Source organism: Botryllus schlosseri, chromosome 15 (assembly GCF_051294905.1).
Source record: "Botryllus schlosseri isolate E-star chromosome 15, Bs_hap1, whole genome shotgun sequence".
Taxonomy (NCBI): Eukaryota; Metazoa; Chordata; class Ascidiacea; order Stolidobranchia; family Styelidae; genus Botryllus; species Botryllus schlosseri.
In genome coordinates, this window is record NC_137250.1 from 22,270,351 (window position 1) to 22,287,270 (window position 16,920).

At 41.7% G+C, this 16,920-nt stretch overlaps 2 protein-coding genes across 2 annotated transcripts; one reads left to right on the top strand and one right to left on the bottom strand.

Annotated features, from left to right (window-relative positions):
- Nucleotides 1–285: 285 nt before the first annotated feature.
- LOC145458148 (uncharacterized) lies at nucleotides 286–3,569 on the top strand. Its single transcript, XM_080336512.1, has 3 exons — nucleotides 286–1,273; nucleotides 1,837–1,987; nucleotides 3,330–3,569. The coding sequence occupies exons 1-3, from the start codon at nucleotides 1,192–1,194 to the stop codon at nucleotides 3,463–3,465; spliced, it is 369 nt and encodes a 122-aa protein (XP_080192638.1). The 5' UTR covers nucleotides 286–1,191; the 3' UTR covers nucleotides 3,466–3,569.
- A 2,142-nt stretch (nucleotides 3,570–5,711) lies between these two features.
- LOC145458147 (membrane protein BRI3-like) lies at nucleotides 5,712–13,282 on the bottom strand. The gene is made up of 3 exons (XM_080336510.1): nucleotides 13,129–13,282; nucleotides 10,767–10,965; nucleotides 5,712–10,493 (listed from the first exon to the last, which is right to left on the bottom strand). Exons 1-3 carry the CDS (start codon nucleotides 13,175–13,177, stop codon nucleotides 10,367–10,369), a joined length of 375 nt encoding a protein of 124 aa, XP_080192636.1. The 5' UTR covers nucleotides 13,178–13,282; the 3' UTR covers nucleotides 5,712–10,366.
- Nucleotides 13,283–16,920: the final 3,638 nt, after the last annotated feature.

Below are 16,920 nucleotides of genomic sequence, written 5' to 3' on the forward strand. Positions count from 1 at the left end.
ACTCCGATTTCAAAATTGGACTTCAAAGTAAGCGCGATATTGCCAACAACAATATTTATTTATGCCGATTTCTGATGATACCGACTTCGCTATTTGCTTTGAATTCACTTTCCGTAGAACCCAAGCGGTCGCCATGGCTGTACCACGTCCAGACTTATCCTCGAGCCTTTGTCGGGAGGTGGCAAATCAAGGATGTATCAATATCGATTTGTGATTTGATTCAAACTGTTTATATTTCTTGGCCCCGCATACATCGAATAAGAATTCTCTGGCATCGTCAGCTTCATTATATCTATGGGGTTCACGCTGCATGGCAGACCAGAAATATTTGACGATTACCATGCCAGTGATTTTTGTTCAGTCGCATTACTGATGCAATTGAAAAGTGAATATAAAAGATTAAGGAGTCATCATTCAGATATACATTTCACGCAGCAGAAATTTAAATTGAATCAGGCCAAGATCAAATAGTAGCGTTGTCGACCATTTGAAGAGAATACGCTCGTTTTAAAGTGATAGCGATGGTCGACCTATATTTCAAAATGATATGGTGTGTTCGTGATCATGGTGTTCACTCAGTGTTCAAATTCGGGTATGCTGACTAAATTGGGAATGAAAGCCGTATTGCATAATCTGCTGGTTCTGAACAGTGGGTCAATTCTCCACTGATGGGATGTCATGACTTCAGAGAGAATTTCATGACAATTTTACATTTAAAAAAATTCCGATCGCAAGTATACTTTTGTCAACTTTGAATTACAATTTAATAGTTCATTTATCTTCAATGAAAATTAGGGCCAAAACTGGATCTTCATCTCCCAGCAAATTTTTCGTGATTTATTTCGCACAGCTGGAGAATTAATGCACCTCAAGATTGCGATACGATGATAAGATGGCAAGGTTTCGAAACGACTTGGAGTAGTCCTTGAAATCAGACACCCTCCTGGGCCTAGGCGATGCAAAGAAGGGGCATGCACACTGAATAAAAAGCAATTGAAGATATCATAAAATGACAAACGACAAAATGAGGGGGATGTGACGGAAGCCGGAAGTCAATGTATCAGATCGTGGTCCAGAATAATCTCGAGCGCTGACTAGAATATATCCAGCAGAGTCTGTTTGTATATCGTTATATATTTAATCCTTGTTGCAACTGCAGCTAGATAAGGTTCAATCAGCAGCGGTCTCAAGATGAACACAGTATACCCTCAGCCAGGCTACGGTCAACCTCCGCCAGTTTACAACCCGTATCCGCCGCCAGCGCCTGCACCAAGTAAGAATTTACAGCACCGTCGAATGCCTTTCTCTGAGAGTTCCTGTAATGAAGGAAATCTCAACTATGCCTGCTGGATGGATAGAGCAAATGTAGCTTAGTCATCTCCACGCCATGTCCAGGTGCGATGCCGGGGTTATGAGCCATAAATTGGAAGTGTATAATAACGATCTTCCCTATAGTTACAATATTATTTTCAACGGAAAATCTAAATTAATTGTGTTGCCTATGATCTTCAATGGCGATAGAAGCGAGTTCATGCTCATAGCTAAATGAATTCTTGATTTAGCATCGTCACATAAGCACATATAGTAGATTACAAACACCGAGAGGTTCAGGCTATAGGCAACGTTGAATACCAATTTCTGAAAATGAGGCTCAAATAGGATATCATTCATCTATTCTTGTGTGCTTGGAAAACAATGCAGCGGTCAATCAATTGGACACTGCTATATCCGTTATTTGAGATCGTTAACCATAAATTTCATATTGAAAATAATATATACAGTATACACCCATCAGTCTACTGCGAGGAACAGTAGTATCACTGAAGCATTTTACAGTTCTGCAAGCGCCTGTTTCGACGTCAAACAACCAAACCATAGTCCAAGCACCTGCACCGGCAGCTCCCACAGTCATTATGGCTGGGACGGGGTCAGGGGGTAACTCAGGCACAGAAGCTCGATTCAGTGCTGGAAGCTGTACCAGATGCGGGTGGGTATAATCTGAGGTGGTCGCTAATGAAGAATACTTCTAGGTCTACTTGTAGTATATTTTGCCTAGTTGTACTACTTCCTTAAGTGGTTTTGTTTTAGATTATTTCTACTTGACAATTTTCTTTTTCCTAGGTGAAGCAAGGCCTGGAGTACTTATTGTTTCACTTACACTACTTTTTCTTGTTCTCCAGTAGAAATTGAGGACGGTACTTCTACTTCTACTTGAGTTCCAAGGATACTACGTTTACCCCTTATACGTATAATATTATATATAAATCAATTTCAATCAAATAATTTGTGTATACTGAGATAAACCCAAGTATTTTCGGCTGCCACTCGTCAGGGTCCAGTCAGCCACTAGACTATAGTAGAGAACTGAAAAGAAGATTGCTTATCATATTTCGTGATACGATTGTTGATATGCAATGTTCTTTTCGATTCTCTACCAGTCGCTGACGATTATCCTCGACGAGTGTCAGCCGAAAATATTCTGGTCTATTTCAATACCAAGATAATGTTCAATTGTACATTGAAGTTCTGTACCTCCAAGAAGCTCTTTAGATTAATTCCATAACATGTATCGTATGCCAGAGGTTTGAAATCTTGTCAAATCTTGTCAAATGCAGAGTTGGACAATTGGAATATTTTAACCTTTTCCAAATTTGAATGGAATAGGATTATAGCTACGCTGTTTTTTTAAATTGGATTAGAATTAGAATAATTAAATTCGAAAAAATTTGGCGATTGAATAAATTTTCTACTTAGAAAGAAATACTACAAAAATCAAGTTTAGTTCAAATCAAATCAGAGCTCATTCTCAGAAGCATGAGAATGGCAAATGCCTGAACACCAATCTTGGCCCGTTTCGTATTATACTAATCTGCTGTCGGATTATCTGTAAAACCTGAAATTAGATTCGAATTAAATTAGGAGCATATAGACTAGGGTTACCATACATCCTCTTTTAAGAGGATTTGTCCTCTTTTTTGACTTTGTTGAAAGTGTCCTCGGAGGACGCCCTTTTGTCCTCTTTTTTGAGATTTTGTCCTCATTTTTGAAAATTTAGGCCATATTTAGAGCAAAATGCGATTGCTATGCCGTACATTAGCACAGAAGTGACGCTCCGGCTGGGCGAAAAGTAGTTGACCTTTTTTTTTGTCAACCACCTGGCAATGTGGAGAGACAAATTTATTCAGAAGTGTATTACAGGCATTTCGCTCCAATGAGTCTACTCATACAACTAGAATTATCTGGTCGTCCAAGTGCGCTACACGGCTTGCTTTCCGGATAAACCTCCAATAGGTGCGATCTACCCAGGCTTATTTCTTTGCTTATTGCAGAGGCGAGATCGGGCCGGGGCCTTTCACGACAAACGGCATTCTGTGCGCTATCTGTTGCTTCCCGTGCGGCATTATATGCTGTCTCAAATGGAAGAACAAAAAGTGCAAATCGTGCGGGAGGGTATTCAAAAGCTGAAGCTGAAGATCCGCTCACCTGACCTTAGCGATTATGAACAACCGTTATGGTAATCGCGGATATTTGTCAGTCGCGTTTGAAAAAATAAATGCAAATAAAATGCATGCTTCGGATGTTTTAGATGTCGCTAGGTAGAGCCAAAGATATCGAGATTTTAGCAGCGACCCAGTTCAATATGAGGTAGGACAAAATGGATTACCTGAGTGATTCTCTTCTGAACCGATGTTAGGCGCCTAGTCGACTATTCGAGCATCACTAACTACGACGCCATAGGAGTATCGCGGATGTGGAAAGTTCAAGCATGTACAATGTACATTGTCCATATCCGACTGCAAAGAACTAACGTCAGTTTTACGCCAATAAAGATGCTTGGTATATTTTCGACCATGCCATATTGCATTGCACTTTATGACAACGCTGTGAATTGATCACCACTTCGCAGAAATGTCATTTCCACAAACGTGCGTAGCTTTGCACATTGTATTACATGTGTGGAAGACCTCCTGATATTGTAGATGTAAAGAGATACATACAGCAGTCGTTTTCAGAGTGCTTTATCATAGCCTACGTCCTCCCGACACCAGCCAGCATAGAAAATAACGAAGCATGCTCTGTCATGTGTCCACCAAGTGTCCATGCTACCTAGTCGTAATCAGACACTTGGTGGCCTCAGCAATAATAACACTACCACAATAAACAATGATAACAAATACACCCCTATTGGGCAGATATGAGCGGATTTGGAATTTCTATGTCCTAATCCAATCTAAATCCGACCAGGGATTAGGATTAGCAGAGATTAGCATGGATTAGGATTTGAAAAAATGAACTTATGAAATTTTGTCGGATATGGATTGGATATTTTTTTTTCTGAACGGATTAGGATTTGGAGTGGATTTACCGATTTTCATATGTCGTGTGGTGAAAGGCGACAAACTTTATTCAGATCAGTTAATAATGTACTTATGGTACACTACACTATGGTACACTCGGTGCCAATGAATTTGAGAGGTGCAGACCTATGCCAAGTTATCTTTAATCAAGAGAATTGTTGGTTATGAAAGAAAAATGTCCACTTCCTCCCTTGCATAAATTAGCATTTTTACTGAATTTCAAGTTATGATCGGATTAGGATTGGACCAGTGATGAGCATCGGAGTGGAGTCGGAGTGGATTCGGAGCGGAGTTTTGTCGAGTTTGTGACAGTTGGAGCGGAGTCGGAGTTTACTACAGATATTTTTTCGGAGAATTTCGGAGTATTGTAACTTTTGTCTCTGATATCTCTGGATAGCTCTGACCAGAATACACTCTTGATTATGATTACAAACCAAAACACAGACAGTTGACACCTTGTAAAGTTGTAATATGACTGGTAACAGGCAAAAATGATTGCCAAGTGCCTAAAAATCAGCCATCTGCACTACAATTGGGGACTGAAGAGTAAAAAATACTATAAGGCCAACCATATGATCACATTAATTTAGTAAAACACATTACCAAGTGTACCATGCTTGCCACTGTTTCGAAAACTTGACGAGATTCATCGGAGTATCTCGGAGTCTGGGATTGAGCTCTTCGGAGTCGAAGGGAGTTTTCCTCAGACACTAAAGTTGTCGGAGGGATTGGGAGTCTCGAAAAGAACTATCCGCTCATCACTGGATTGGACACGGATTTGAATATGTGCTAAAGTTCTGGATTAGAATTTGGATTATGATTTTAAGTTTCGGATTCGGACTGGATTAGGACATAGAAATTCCAAACCCGCTCATATCTGCTAATGGGTGGGTTGCCACACATGTTTCGCATGCTTTGGTGCAGCCATTCGATGTTCCAACGCTTTCAAGGCGGGAAAAAAGTATCGAAACTATAATTGTCGTTAATATCTCTTACTGGAATTGGCGTATATGTATCCAGTTGTCGAAAAAAAAACGACATCTCACTGCTCGACGTGAAGTATCGCCATTATTACTCCCTAAGGCTTTTTTGTCTTTATTGTCCTTAAGCTTAATACATTTTTAAATCGAAGCTACTATCGCGCTTTCAGCTGTTCTAAATAAAAATATTTCCCTAGCAAAACCTTAGTTGAATCAGTCCAGACTAGGTTACTTTCAGTCGCAATAACAGCTGGCATATAGCTCGTAAAATTTATTTCCGTTTCGCGAGTATCATTGGGAATCTATTATCACTACACAAAGTCTGTAGTGATATGAGCCATACTGAGAGACTACTCGCTACAGCGATGGCACATGCTGGAGGCGGATGCTTATTATTGTTATTGTGAATTCATTGAATAAAGCTGAGCTTGTGCTTTGGTTAATAAACGCCGCTGTAGATAAGCAGATATCTTGACATGGTGGCAGCGGTAAACGTGTAAAGACAAGTCAGCGTGAAGATTGATTCCGAGAGACTCCAGTGTGCCTGCGGGTAGACAGAGAAGCGAGTTCCGGTAAGAAACAATGGCGAATCCGATTCCGAAGATGGACTGGGGATATGACCCCCTCTCCGAGGCTCTGGAAACGTTCCAGGATATGATAAATGTATACTTCGAGCTGAATGCCACTACGAATAACGCCAAGAAAGCCGCGACCATAATGATGGGATTAGGCGATGAAGGCGCCAGAAGAGTACGACAATCGGGACTGTCCGCCGATGACAGGAAAGTGCCCGAACGAATATGGGAACTACTCAAACTGGAGATCGATACAAGTGACAGAGTGAGCTACAGAGTTCACAGATTAGAATTTGCGAAGCTATGTCAGTTGAAGGATGAGTCACTGACCGACTTTGTCCACAGAATCAGGAAAAAAGCTAAGAAATGTGATTTTGAAGACAATGAAGTAGAAGAGAGATTGGTGGAAAGAATCGTTGCATCCACCCCAATCGAGAAACTAAGAGTGAAGATCTTGAAGAAACAGAAAGGCTTCACGACTAAGGAAGCCCTGCAGTTGGGTTTGGAATTGGAAGCGCTACACACATACAACAGTAGCCATGATGCTCCCGAAGGAGCGACTTCAAGTATTGACGTAATACGCAAAGGAGATAGAGACAAGGCCTGCAACAAATGCGGACTATCACACGGTTGGAAATGCCCAGCATTTAGATCTCGCTGTAACTATTGCGAAAACTATGGCCACTGGGAGGATTTCTGCGCAACGAAGAAGCGTGATAATGACGGCAATGCGAGAAACAAGCAACACGAGAGCAACCAACGTAAGGCTCCGAGAAAGTCAAAGAAACATCAAAAGAGTCGACATACTCGACAATCAGAAGTAAAAGTGTATGACACAGATAGCAGCAGTACCGACTGTCAAAACCCCGATAGTGATGATGACCAAACGAACACAATTTCATCGATCACCATTGGAGCTGTAAACGACTGCAAGAACAAACAGGGTAAGGAAGCATACACCAGGATTAAATTCAAGCATATGAACCCAAAGTTGACTGGGAGCTGGAAGATCAAGGTCGACACTGGCGCTGGAGCAAACACTCTTCCAAGACGACTTTTCAAGGAAATATTCGGGGAATTCAATCCGACCCCGTTACAACCAGAACCCAATGTTTTGCTAAAGAACTACTCCGGTTCGCGTATTGAGTGCTTTGGATCGATAAGTCTCCGCATCAAACGGCCACATGGCAAGAAGTATCGTAAGGATAAATTCTATGTGGTCGACACTGACGGTCCCGGCATCCTGGGCCTGCCCACCTGCGAGGCACTCAATCTTGTAACACTGAATCTGGACACATGCAGTGTCATGGACAAAGCTCCTCATACAGAGCAGACGCCGCCTAGAGTGGATACCATTGAGGACCTGAAAAAATGTTTTCCAGACTGCTTTGATGGCATTGGCAACTTTAAGGGTGAAGAAACTCTGCACATACACACAAACGCAGAACCGTTCCAAGATGCTCCGCGGAAATGCCCAATCCATATTAAGGATCAAATCAAGCAAGAACTCGATAAGATGGAGACCCTGGGGATTATACGGAAAGTCACCAAACATACTGACTGGTGCTCTTCGCTCACTGTGGCAATGAAGGCAGATAAGACACTGCGAGTCTGCCTTGATCCAAGACGCCTTAACGAAGCGCTGAAGAGAAATCCACACAAGATCCCTACAGTCGAAGAACTCCTACCAGAATTCAGCAAGTCAAAAGTATTTTCTAAGCTTGATGCTAAATCTGGATACTGGAGTGTGAAGTTATCACCAGCCTCACAAGAACTGACGACATTTCGAAGCCCCCTTGGCGACAAATACTGTTTCTTGCGCCTACCATTCGGGCTCAATGTATCACAGGATATATTCCAAGCCAAAATGGATGCTATCATTGCCCAATGCGAAGGTTGTGTTGGCATATCTGATGATATTGTGATACACGGAAAAGACAATGACGAACATGACAGGCGACTGAGACACTTCTTGTACACTGCGAAAAAAGAGGGTCTCATGCTCAATTCCAAGAAATGTTGCATCAAGACCAACTGCATCTCGTTCTTCGGAAGACTCCTGACTGATCATGGTGTAAAACCTGACCCGACAAAAGTCAGTGACATAACCGGCATGCCGACACCACGAAACAAGCAGGACCTACAAACATTCCTAGGCATGGCACAATTCCTAGCCTGTCACATTCCAAACTTTTCGAAAACAAGTGCGTCATTGAGAGACCTCTGCAAAAAGGATATAACATTTCTCTGGAATGAAGATCACCAGCACGCCTTTGAGCAGATCAAGAAAGCAATCACTGACAGCCACATCCTGCAATACTACGATCCTACTTCACCGGTCACTCTGGAAGTGGATGCATCGCTAAAAGGATTGGGAAGCTCGCTGGTTCAAGGTGAGCGAGTGGTCGCTTTCGCAAGCAAAGCTCTGACGCCAAGTGAGTCAAATTACAGTAATATTGAGCGAGAGTGCCTAGCAATTCTGTATGGCATAAAAAGATTTCACCATTATCTGTTTGGCCGCCACTTCAAGGTCATTACCGACCACAAACCGCTTGAAATGATATTCAAAAAACCGATATACTGTGCACCCCCTCGCTTACAGAGAATAATATCGCAAACACTAGGCTACGACTTTGTGGTATCCTATAGACCTGGACCCGGCATGGTGCTCGCTGATGCACTCTCGCGTCTACCAAACCAAAAAGACGAGACTGCAACTCTCGACCACAGTGCAAACACAGTACCTATCAGCTGCATAAGTGATATGCCCATTGACTTCTTGTGTTTTTCAAGTGTGAAGCAATCGCAGATACAACAGCAAACTGCCACAGATCCGATCTTGAAAACCGTTGCCGAAACCATACACATTGGTTGGCCCGACACGATTCAAGAGGTACCTTCGGACATACGAGAGTACTGGAACTACAGGGATGAGCTAGCCCTTGAAAACGGCATAATATTCAAAGGAAATCAGACAGTCGTTCCAACATGTCTGCGATCAGATATATTACAACAACTGCATGAGAGTCACCAGGGCATCGAGAAGACAAGAAGACTTGCCAGGGAATATGTATATTGGCCTGGAATCAACAACGACATTTCAACACTCTGCAAGTCATGCGAATCATGCCAGGAGCTCCTACCAGAACAAACAAAACAACCGATGAAGATGCATGAACGCCCACCAAGACCTTGGGTGAAACTCGGAACTGACATTTTCGAGATCAAAGGTAGGAACTTTCTGATCATTTCAGACTACTTTTCCAGATACCCCATCGTGCAAGAATTACGATCGATCACATCGAAATCCGTCGTCAACAAAACGAAAAGGATCCTGAGCTTATTTGGAAGCGTCAAAGAAATAGTCAGTGACGGTGGACCTTGTTACCTCAGCCAATACGACAAATTCTGTGATGAATGGGGCATCACGCACACAACCAGCTCACCCCGACACAGCAGATCCAATGGCTTCATCGAAAGACAGATAGGATATCTCAAACCTATCATCAAGAAATGTATCAAGACTGGAGGAGATATCCAGGCAGCGTTACTCAATGTCCGGGCAACACCTCTCGACAATGTGCTGCCCAGCCCTGCTGAACTGCTATTTGGCCGCCGCATCACAACGAAGCTGCCTACTCATGATATCATCTCAACACCTCAGGTATACAGAGACAAGGTTGACCGGATAGTGGAAAACCAGAAGAAATACGCCGATCAGCACACTAAAGAACTTCCACTACTGCACCATGGACAAAATGTACGGGTGCTGGACAAACAAGATAAAGTTTGGAAGCCCGCGACCATATTATCGCGTGAAAGTGACCGAAGATACACGGTACAAATGGCAACAGGACGACAGCTTGTCAGAAATCGGGCCTACTTGAGAAATGTGGAAACATGTGCCACGGAGCAAACCTTGACAAACGTTGTGGACACGTCAAGCACATCCATACCGATAGAACAAGAAGACAGCACACCATCCTCAAGCGCCTTGAACACAAGCATACAGACTACCAGATCCGGCCGAGCTGTACGCAAACCGAAACGCTACATCGACGATGACGAAAACTGAAAGAGGAGGATGTAGTGATATGAGCCATACTGAGAGACTACTCGCTACAGCGATGGCACATGCTGGAGGCGGATGCTTATTATTGTTATTGTGAATTCATTGAATAAAGCTGAGCTTGTGCTTTGGTTAATAAACGCCGCTGTAGATAAGCAGATATCTTGACAAAGTCAATATATCAACAGCAGATGTCCTTGTCAATATAACATATTATATAGTGAAGCATGTCAATATTCACTACCAACGTCACACTATACGTATCCATGTGAACTAGAAAAATCAGTCGGCTGACCCATCCATACCAATAAATGCACGTGGTTAAATTGTGATATCGAGTGGGTTCATATCATGCCTGGTCGCCGAGTCGCCTTTTGATGTGATCTAAAATTGTTGCCCACACGAAGAACATTTTTTGTTTTTGATGCAAAACAAGCATATTAGGCCGATAGGAAAGAAGATTATGCAGAGAAAGATCCCACAGCACGAGAAATGTTCACCGATGAAGCCCCTGAAATGCACATATTAAAATCTTATTAAATCTAATTAAAATCGCGGTTTAGACAGTAAAAATGCGCCTAATTAGATCAATGTTTTCTAGGTTGAGTTCCCTAAGCCGGTCAAGGTGGGTGTCTGATTTCGAAGACTACTCCAAGTCGTTTCGACACCTTCCAATTTTTTATTGTATCGCAGTCTTGTGGTGTATTGTAATGATGATTTTGATTGTTGTTAGCAACAAATTGAGTTGAATCGAACCTCACGCAAATTATTCTTGCTCACTCACCCGCATCTCGGACAGCTCCCAGGTCTGAATTGAGTCGTTGCTGCTCCTTGCGCCATAATCACCGTCGTGTTGTTCTGTGGAGGTGGAGGCGGGGCGCTCTGTATGATGGTCTGCTGGAAATTGTTGGTCGGTGGCGGAGGTGGCGCATTTTGAACGATGGTCTGGTTGTAATTGCTGTTCATCGGTACATTTTGCTGAACTGCGAAACTATGCTTAATCACACAGGAATTCTCAAAAGTATTGCTAAATGCTAGTAAGTGTAGGGTTACCATATTTTGAGATACGGAAAGGAGGACACTTTTCACGGACTGCAAAAGTTACTAATGCGGACGAGAAATGGGCGATTTTCACATTTATAGAGCTAATTTGGTTGGGTTGATTAGATTTTTTACAAAAGGTCATTTTTCCTACTTAACTTCTAAAATACCCGCTTTTACCCTATATTAGAGGTATTGACTAAAAAAAGAAATATACCATAGGTCATTTTTTCAGCTCGACTCCAGAAATACTCGGCGTCCGAGGATTCGGCCCTTCATTTCCCCTAATTTGTGTGTCTTTCTGGGCATTTTGCGCTAACAAGGAGGACAAATTACTAGGAATGGTGTGAACGCGAGGTTCACGTTCGCGTTCTGTGTGTGAACCTCGGAAATTTAGAGGTTCGCGTTCACAACAGAACCTCGGTAAGTTCTGCACTGTGAACCTTTTTCATAGATTACAATTTTCACTTCATTGTAACATGTTTGGTTCAAATATACTACATTTCATCTGCGGGCCACTCTATGTATGGCGCTGGCAGCATTAAAAATCAACACTAAACGAGCATGCACCTCGACCATCTCAAAAGTTTTACTTGCTTTGTTACAAAAGTTTGCTCGAAACATCCAGTCTTCCGTTTGTGGATATTTAGTGACACTCTGCTGTGAGCTTGAGCTGCAATCACACAGCATCACGAGCCGAATACGAAGTCAGCGAATGATGCTTATTCAACCAATCAATGAGATTGATGTCGTTTACTGATGCAAAAAATCTAGCAGGCGTACGGGGTCAATCTTGAATTCATATCTTTACTGCATCATTAAAACCAAATCCGTGCGATTGAGGTGTTGGCTATACTGCTGTAGAACTTGTTAATGTGGTAATATCTGTAGCAAGTATAGAAACCCGTTTTACACTCTGCACGATATCAATATAGCAATACCCAGACGCCGAATACATTTTCCGGTCTAGCCTAGACCTTTAAGGCGTAAGCTTATATTTCTTCGTAAGTCAGTTGATACATTTAGCAGCGTTTAAAACGCCAATATGTAGCCTACTTCAGCATTGTGGTCTTATGTGGCCCGAGCCGTCGCTAGGTATATCGTGTACATTAATATAGGTTATCGATTCATTGAAAGATAGAGATGAAATTAGCAATATGACGCCACGTGACGTCACGAGGTTCACGTTCGTGTTCACACTGAACCTTTCAAAAAGGTTCGCGTTCACACGAACCTGAACCTTTCAGAGGTTCACACCATCCCTACAAATTACCAAAAAATAGGACATTTCTTGAAAAAGGAGGACGTATCGTAACCCTACTTAACTGTAACGCTACAATACACATCTGACAACTCACATGATGCTAATGGCAATTCATGAGCACGCGCTAGGCAAAGCCTTGTTGCCTAGATCTCAAATCAATCAAGTTAGATTGCATACATCCAATGTAAAGTAGATATGATTTTCAAGTTACTTCCCGTACGGTAACCCTAAGTAACTTCTCCTGTAAGGGCACCGCCAGTGATATATTGTTCTCCGTGCATGTTGTGGAGTCTATCGATAAATACGTGGTGTGCGTTGATCATAACAAAAGCGTTCTCACGTTAGATGGAAAGGCGAGGTAGCCAACGCCATACTTGATGTGCATATATCGTCGATGTGGAACAAAAGTAACTTATGTAGATTTTGCATATTTTGAGAGAATTAAGTTGGTGTAGCGTTTTCATTTTTTCGGCGGCATCTTGGCCTAAAACTACTACGCTCGTGCACATACGCTTTTGTAAAGTATAGATCAGTGTTTTTGTTGGTTTGCGTCACCTTTGTAATCACTTGAGGAGCGATCATGACTACTTTGACCACCTCAGCCCATATGTAACTTTGTATCGAACATATATATTATATAAACATATATTTGGAGATGGATGTATAGTAGCCTAGCCTATATTTTGCACATTACTCATTATTCCGTTCGCTGTCAGTCAAGACCGAATACACGGCCACGAAGATGTATAATTCGTTTGTACATCTTACCTACTGAAAGATCTAGCGATGATCTTACATAAAGTAATGTCTTTGCTTAGCAAATATGTTGTTTTGATCTTACCTGGAGGAGGAGCGTACGGTGGTGGTTGGTATTGCGGGTTGACTGACATTATAGCGTATTTGCTCGAAGTTTAATCCTGAAAATAACGTAATTATGCGTAGATATCGATTCAGATTGGAAATTCTGCTGATAACATAATAATAATAATAGTATGTTATCTATATGCTATAGACAGGGTTGCCATACCGTCCTTATTTCTAAGATTTGTCCTTATTTTGAAGGTCCACGTCTTAGAAAACTCAACTGTCCTTATTTATAAGAAATGTCCTTATTTTTGACTTACGTCCTTATTTTGTCTTATTTTCAACCACTACTGAACTTCGATCGTTTTCCTCTGGTATCTGTGTTGCATAATATTCTAAAATTATGCTTTTGCGTTGAGATTTTATGACACCATAAATGAAAGGAACTCTCGTGACGTACACACCACAAGATTTGCCTTCTAAGTGGTGAGATAGCTAGGGCAGTGAGTGGTGGTATAAAAGTTTCGTCTGTACCAAGCTATCGCAGCGGACGTCATTTTAGCAGTAAACAGCAATACCAGGTTCCTGCTGTTTGGTCCACAGCAGAATAAGCTCAAGCTGTTTGGAAGGCAGCATTCATGGCGTAGTGAAAAAAGGCGCAGTGCAGTCGACACACTGGTTAAAAAGCAATAAAGCTATAAATCATTGATAAATTTATCTAACTTATATTGTACTTGCGCATATAGTTTTATCTACTACTAAGGCTAAATCTGATTAGTTAAAATGAGCAGGCGTTAAAACGTTTTTCGTGACGATTATGAGAGAGAATTCAAAGGAACCTAACGAAGCTTGAACGGCGAGTGTTTCGCACATTGCAATATCTGCAATTGAGACATTAACCTGGAGGACATAGGAAAGACCGCTATTTTAATTCACATTGATACCCCAAAACACAGGAAGTGTGTCACAATGATTAATTTTAGCCAGTCGATGAATAATTTTTCCACAAGTCGATCAGCACCAACGACCACAGAAGACAAGGCAGCTGCTGCAGAGGATACCAGAGCATTCCATACTGTCAAACACCAGCAATCATTCCTCACCAATGATTGCACAATTGCAATTGTTCAAAGCAATATTCCCCAATTCCAACATCGCCAATAAGTTTTCTTCGGCCAGGACAAAGACTACAAGCATTGTTACTGGAGTTCTTGCTCCATACGCTCAAAAAAAGATTTTGTCTAAACTTGGTGTACGGCCTTTTCTCATCTAGGTTGACGCCTCTAATCACAATGAGGTGAAGAAGTTTGGTTTTTCACCGTATGGGGGTGGGGGTAGGGAAAGACCAACGTTTTTATTGGGGGGGGATGACGAAGTGCTGTTTCGGCCCTGAGTAAAGGTAAACCTAGACTTGAGCTGTCGTGAGATCCATGAAGCCCTTTCTAATAACAAGGCGTTGCTGGAGCTTATTGTTTCTGACGAAAAGTATGGACTGTGATAGGCCACGGCTCGTATAAATACAAAGTATGTACAAAAACGCTTTTTCATGCTAATCTAATTTTTCGACTGTCCTTATTTTTAGGTCAATGTCGATGGCAACCCTGGCTATAGATCAGGGGTGTTCAACATTTTTGATCAACAGAGCCTCATCGGGTTTACGAATAATTACACAGATGACTTGAGCGCGAATTCGTAACGATTGCTGTATTACAATTTCTGATTATAACCTCACCTTCCGATAAAGAACCTATATAAGAGCAATGAACATACCAAGATATAGTAACAAAGTTTTTTCTAAACATCGACACTTCAGTACCAACATTGGCAGTGTGTTTTTCGTATTTAAATATCTAACGACCTTCAAAAATTTGCAACCAACTAAAATAGAATCAACTAGATTAAAATGTGAAGCAATTCGTTAATTTATAATTTTAGCGGAATCGGATTGGCTTTTCAGATGAACTGAACATGAACATGAAATGGGAAGGGTTTCGACCCCCAAAACCCACCCCTGAAACTAGAACTGCTAAAAAACACGTCAACTAACTCGACTGGTAGTTTCTAGTTTCTACAAGTCTGCCCTTAATAGTTTAATCGCCTTTTATCGAGCAGCAATTATTCAAGTCCGATAATGCGAAACAACCCTTATTAAATCACTAGACCAAAGATCATTATTCACATCGCCGACAAGTTTCGATTAATAGTTATAATCATGTAGCAACAAATACTATTTTCGCAGATCTCCTTTCCTTCGCCATGGTTGAGCGCCATTGAACAGTACCAGCGGTAACGAATCACGTCAGTTTCACACAACCCGTCGGTACTGCCACGGGTATCCATTCTCCCAATCGACAAAGGTGTGAACTTGAAGTCTGCACAGATCCACACTGTCAGTGTGAACCTGAAACTAATATAGAGCTCATTCAGCCTCCCAGCTGGTTTTCCGTCGCCGAAATCAAGCACTCAAAATGCACTTCTTGCCCAGTCGGTTGGAGCTGTCTGTATGTGGTCGGTTACAACCTTTACATACTACTAGTAAGCACATCTGTAATAAGTCTGTGAATATGGCTATTGTCATTTATATAGTTGTTGATGTGCCACAGTGCCTATTTAAAGGTATTCTCATACGTGACGATTCTCATGGATTTCCTCTCTCTGAATATTTTCGTAATCACACCCTACCATACCGGTAAAGGATATAGGCTATATTTCCGATATCTTTTCACAGTCATATTGTCGTGAATGCATGTATGCCTTGTGAGGATTACTAGAGATTTAACTTCAAACACGGACTATGGAAATTCGCTCATTATTATTAATCATAATTACCATTTGTGTTGTAACTTGCATACAGCGGATTCGCATTGGCGTTTTTGCATCCGTGAAAAACTATTTTCGGTCGATTTTTACATAAAACGCTGTGCACTTTTTTGCCTTTTCGGAATTCGGTGTCAATGTCGCCGACTCATTCCTAACGATGACTATAGTGAAAACGAAAACCATTGTTGCGTGGTTATAGTAGCCTATGCTATGAATATCTTCGACATATGCTGTCTTGGAGGAATATTCACGTGACAGTGTTCCTTACTAAAATCTTTTATCATAAACATGCTGGATAGTGTAAGCATTTTCACATTTGCTCAGACTTGCTTCGCGGGTCGGATGAAATCGCTCAGCGGGGATAAAATCGCGCAGCGGGGATGGAATCGCGCAGCGGGGATGGAATCGCGCAGCGGGCATAGATGATTAGCATAGATGGTTACGGCCTTGGCAAATGCGCAATTGTAGCATAATTATAATCAGCTCCGAAATATAATTCAGTAAAAACGACGGAACCAGCATGCCTGGAAGATTATAAACACAATAGTATGATAACTATATATAGCGTTTTCTGCTCGAGATATGAACCTGGTGGATTGAAAAGATGAATAACAGGCTATTCCACTGAGATGCGATGTATTATGTTTGGGATGCTGGATCTCCCAATCCGTCGAACATCCGTAGCTGCTCGCGCATTCTGCGGCTGCGAAATTCGTTTTGTAATATCTTCACATCGACCTCATCATTTCCTACGAAAAACCATTCTAAATTCAACAAAACTATCATTTCATAGCAAGGCGTTATAGTTGAATAAGTCCAACACTGGTTATTTTCCGTCGCGATATCGGCGACACATTGCTCGTAAAATAATTTCCGACGATACTATCTTATTTTGCGAGCATCATTGGTATTCTTATGTCTACATGAACTCAATATATGAACACTGGACACTGGACAGTGGCTCTCCTTATCAATATACAGTAATGCGTGTCACTAAACAGTTCAGCAT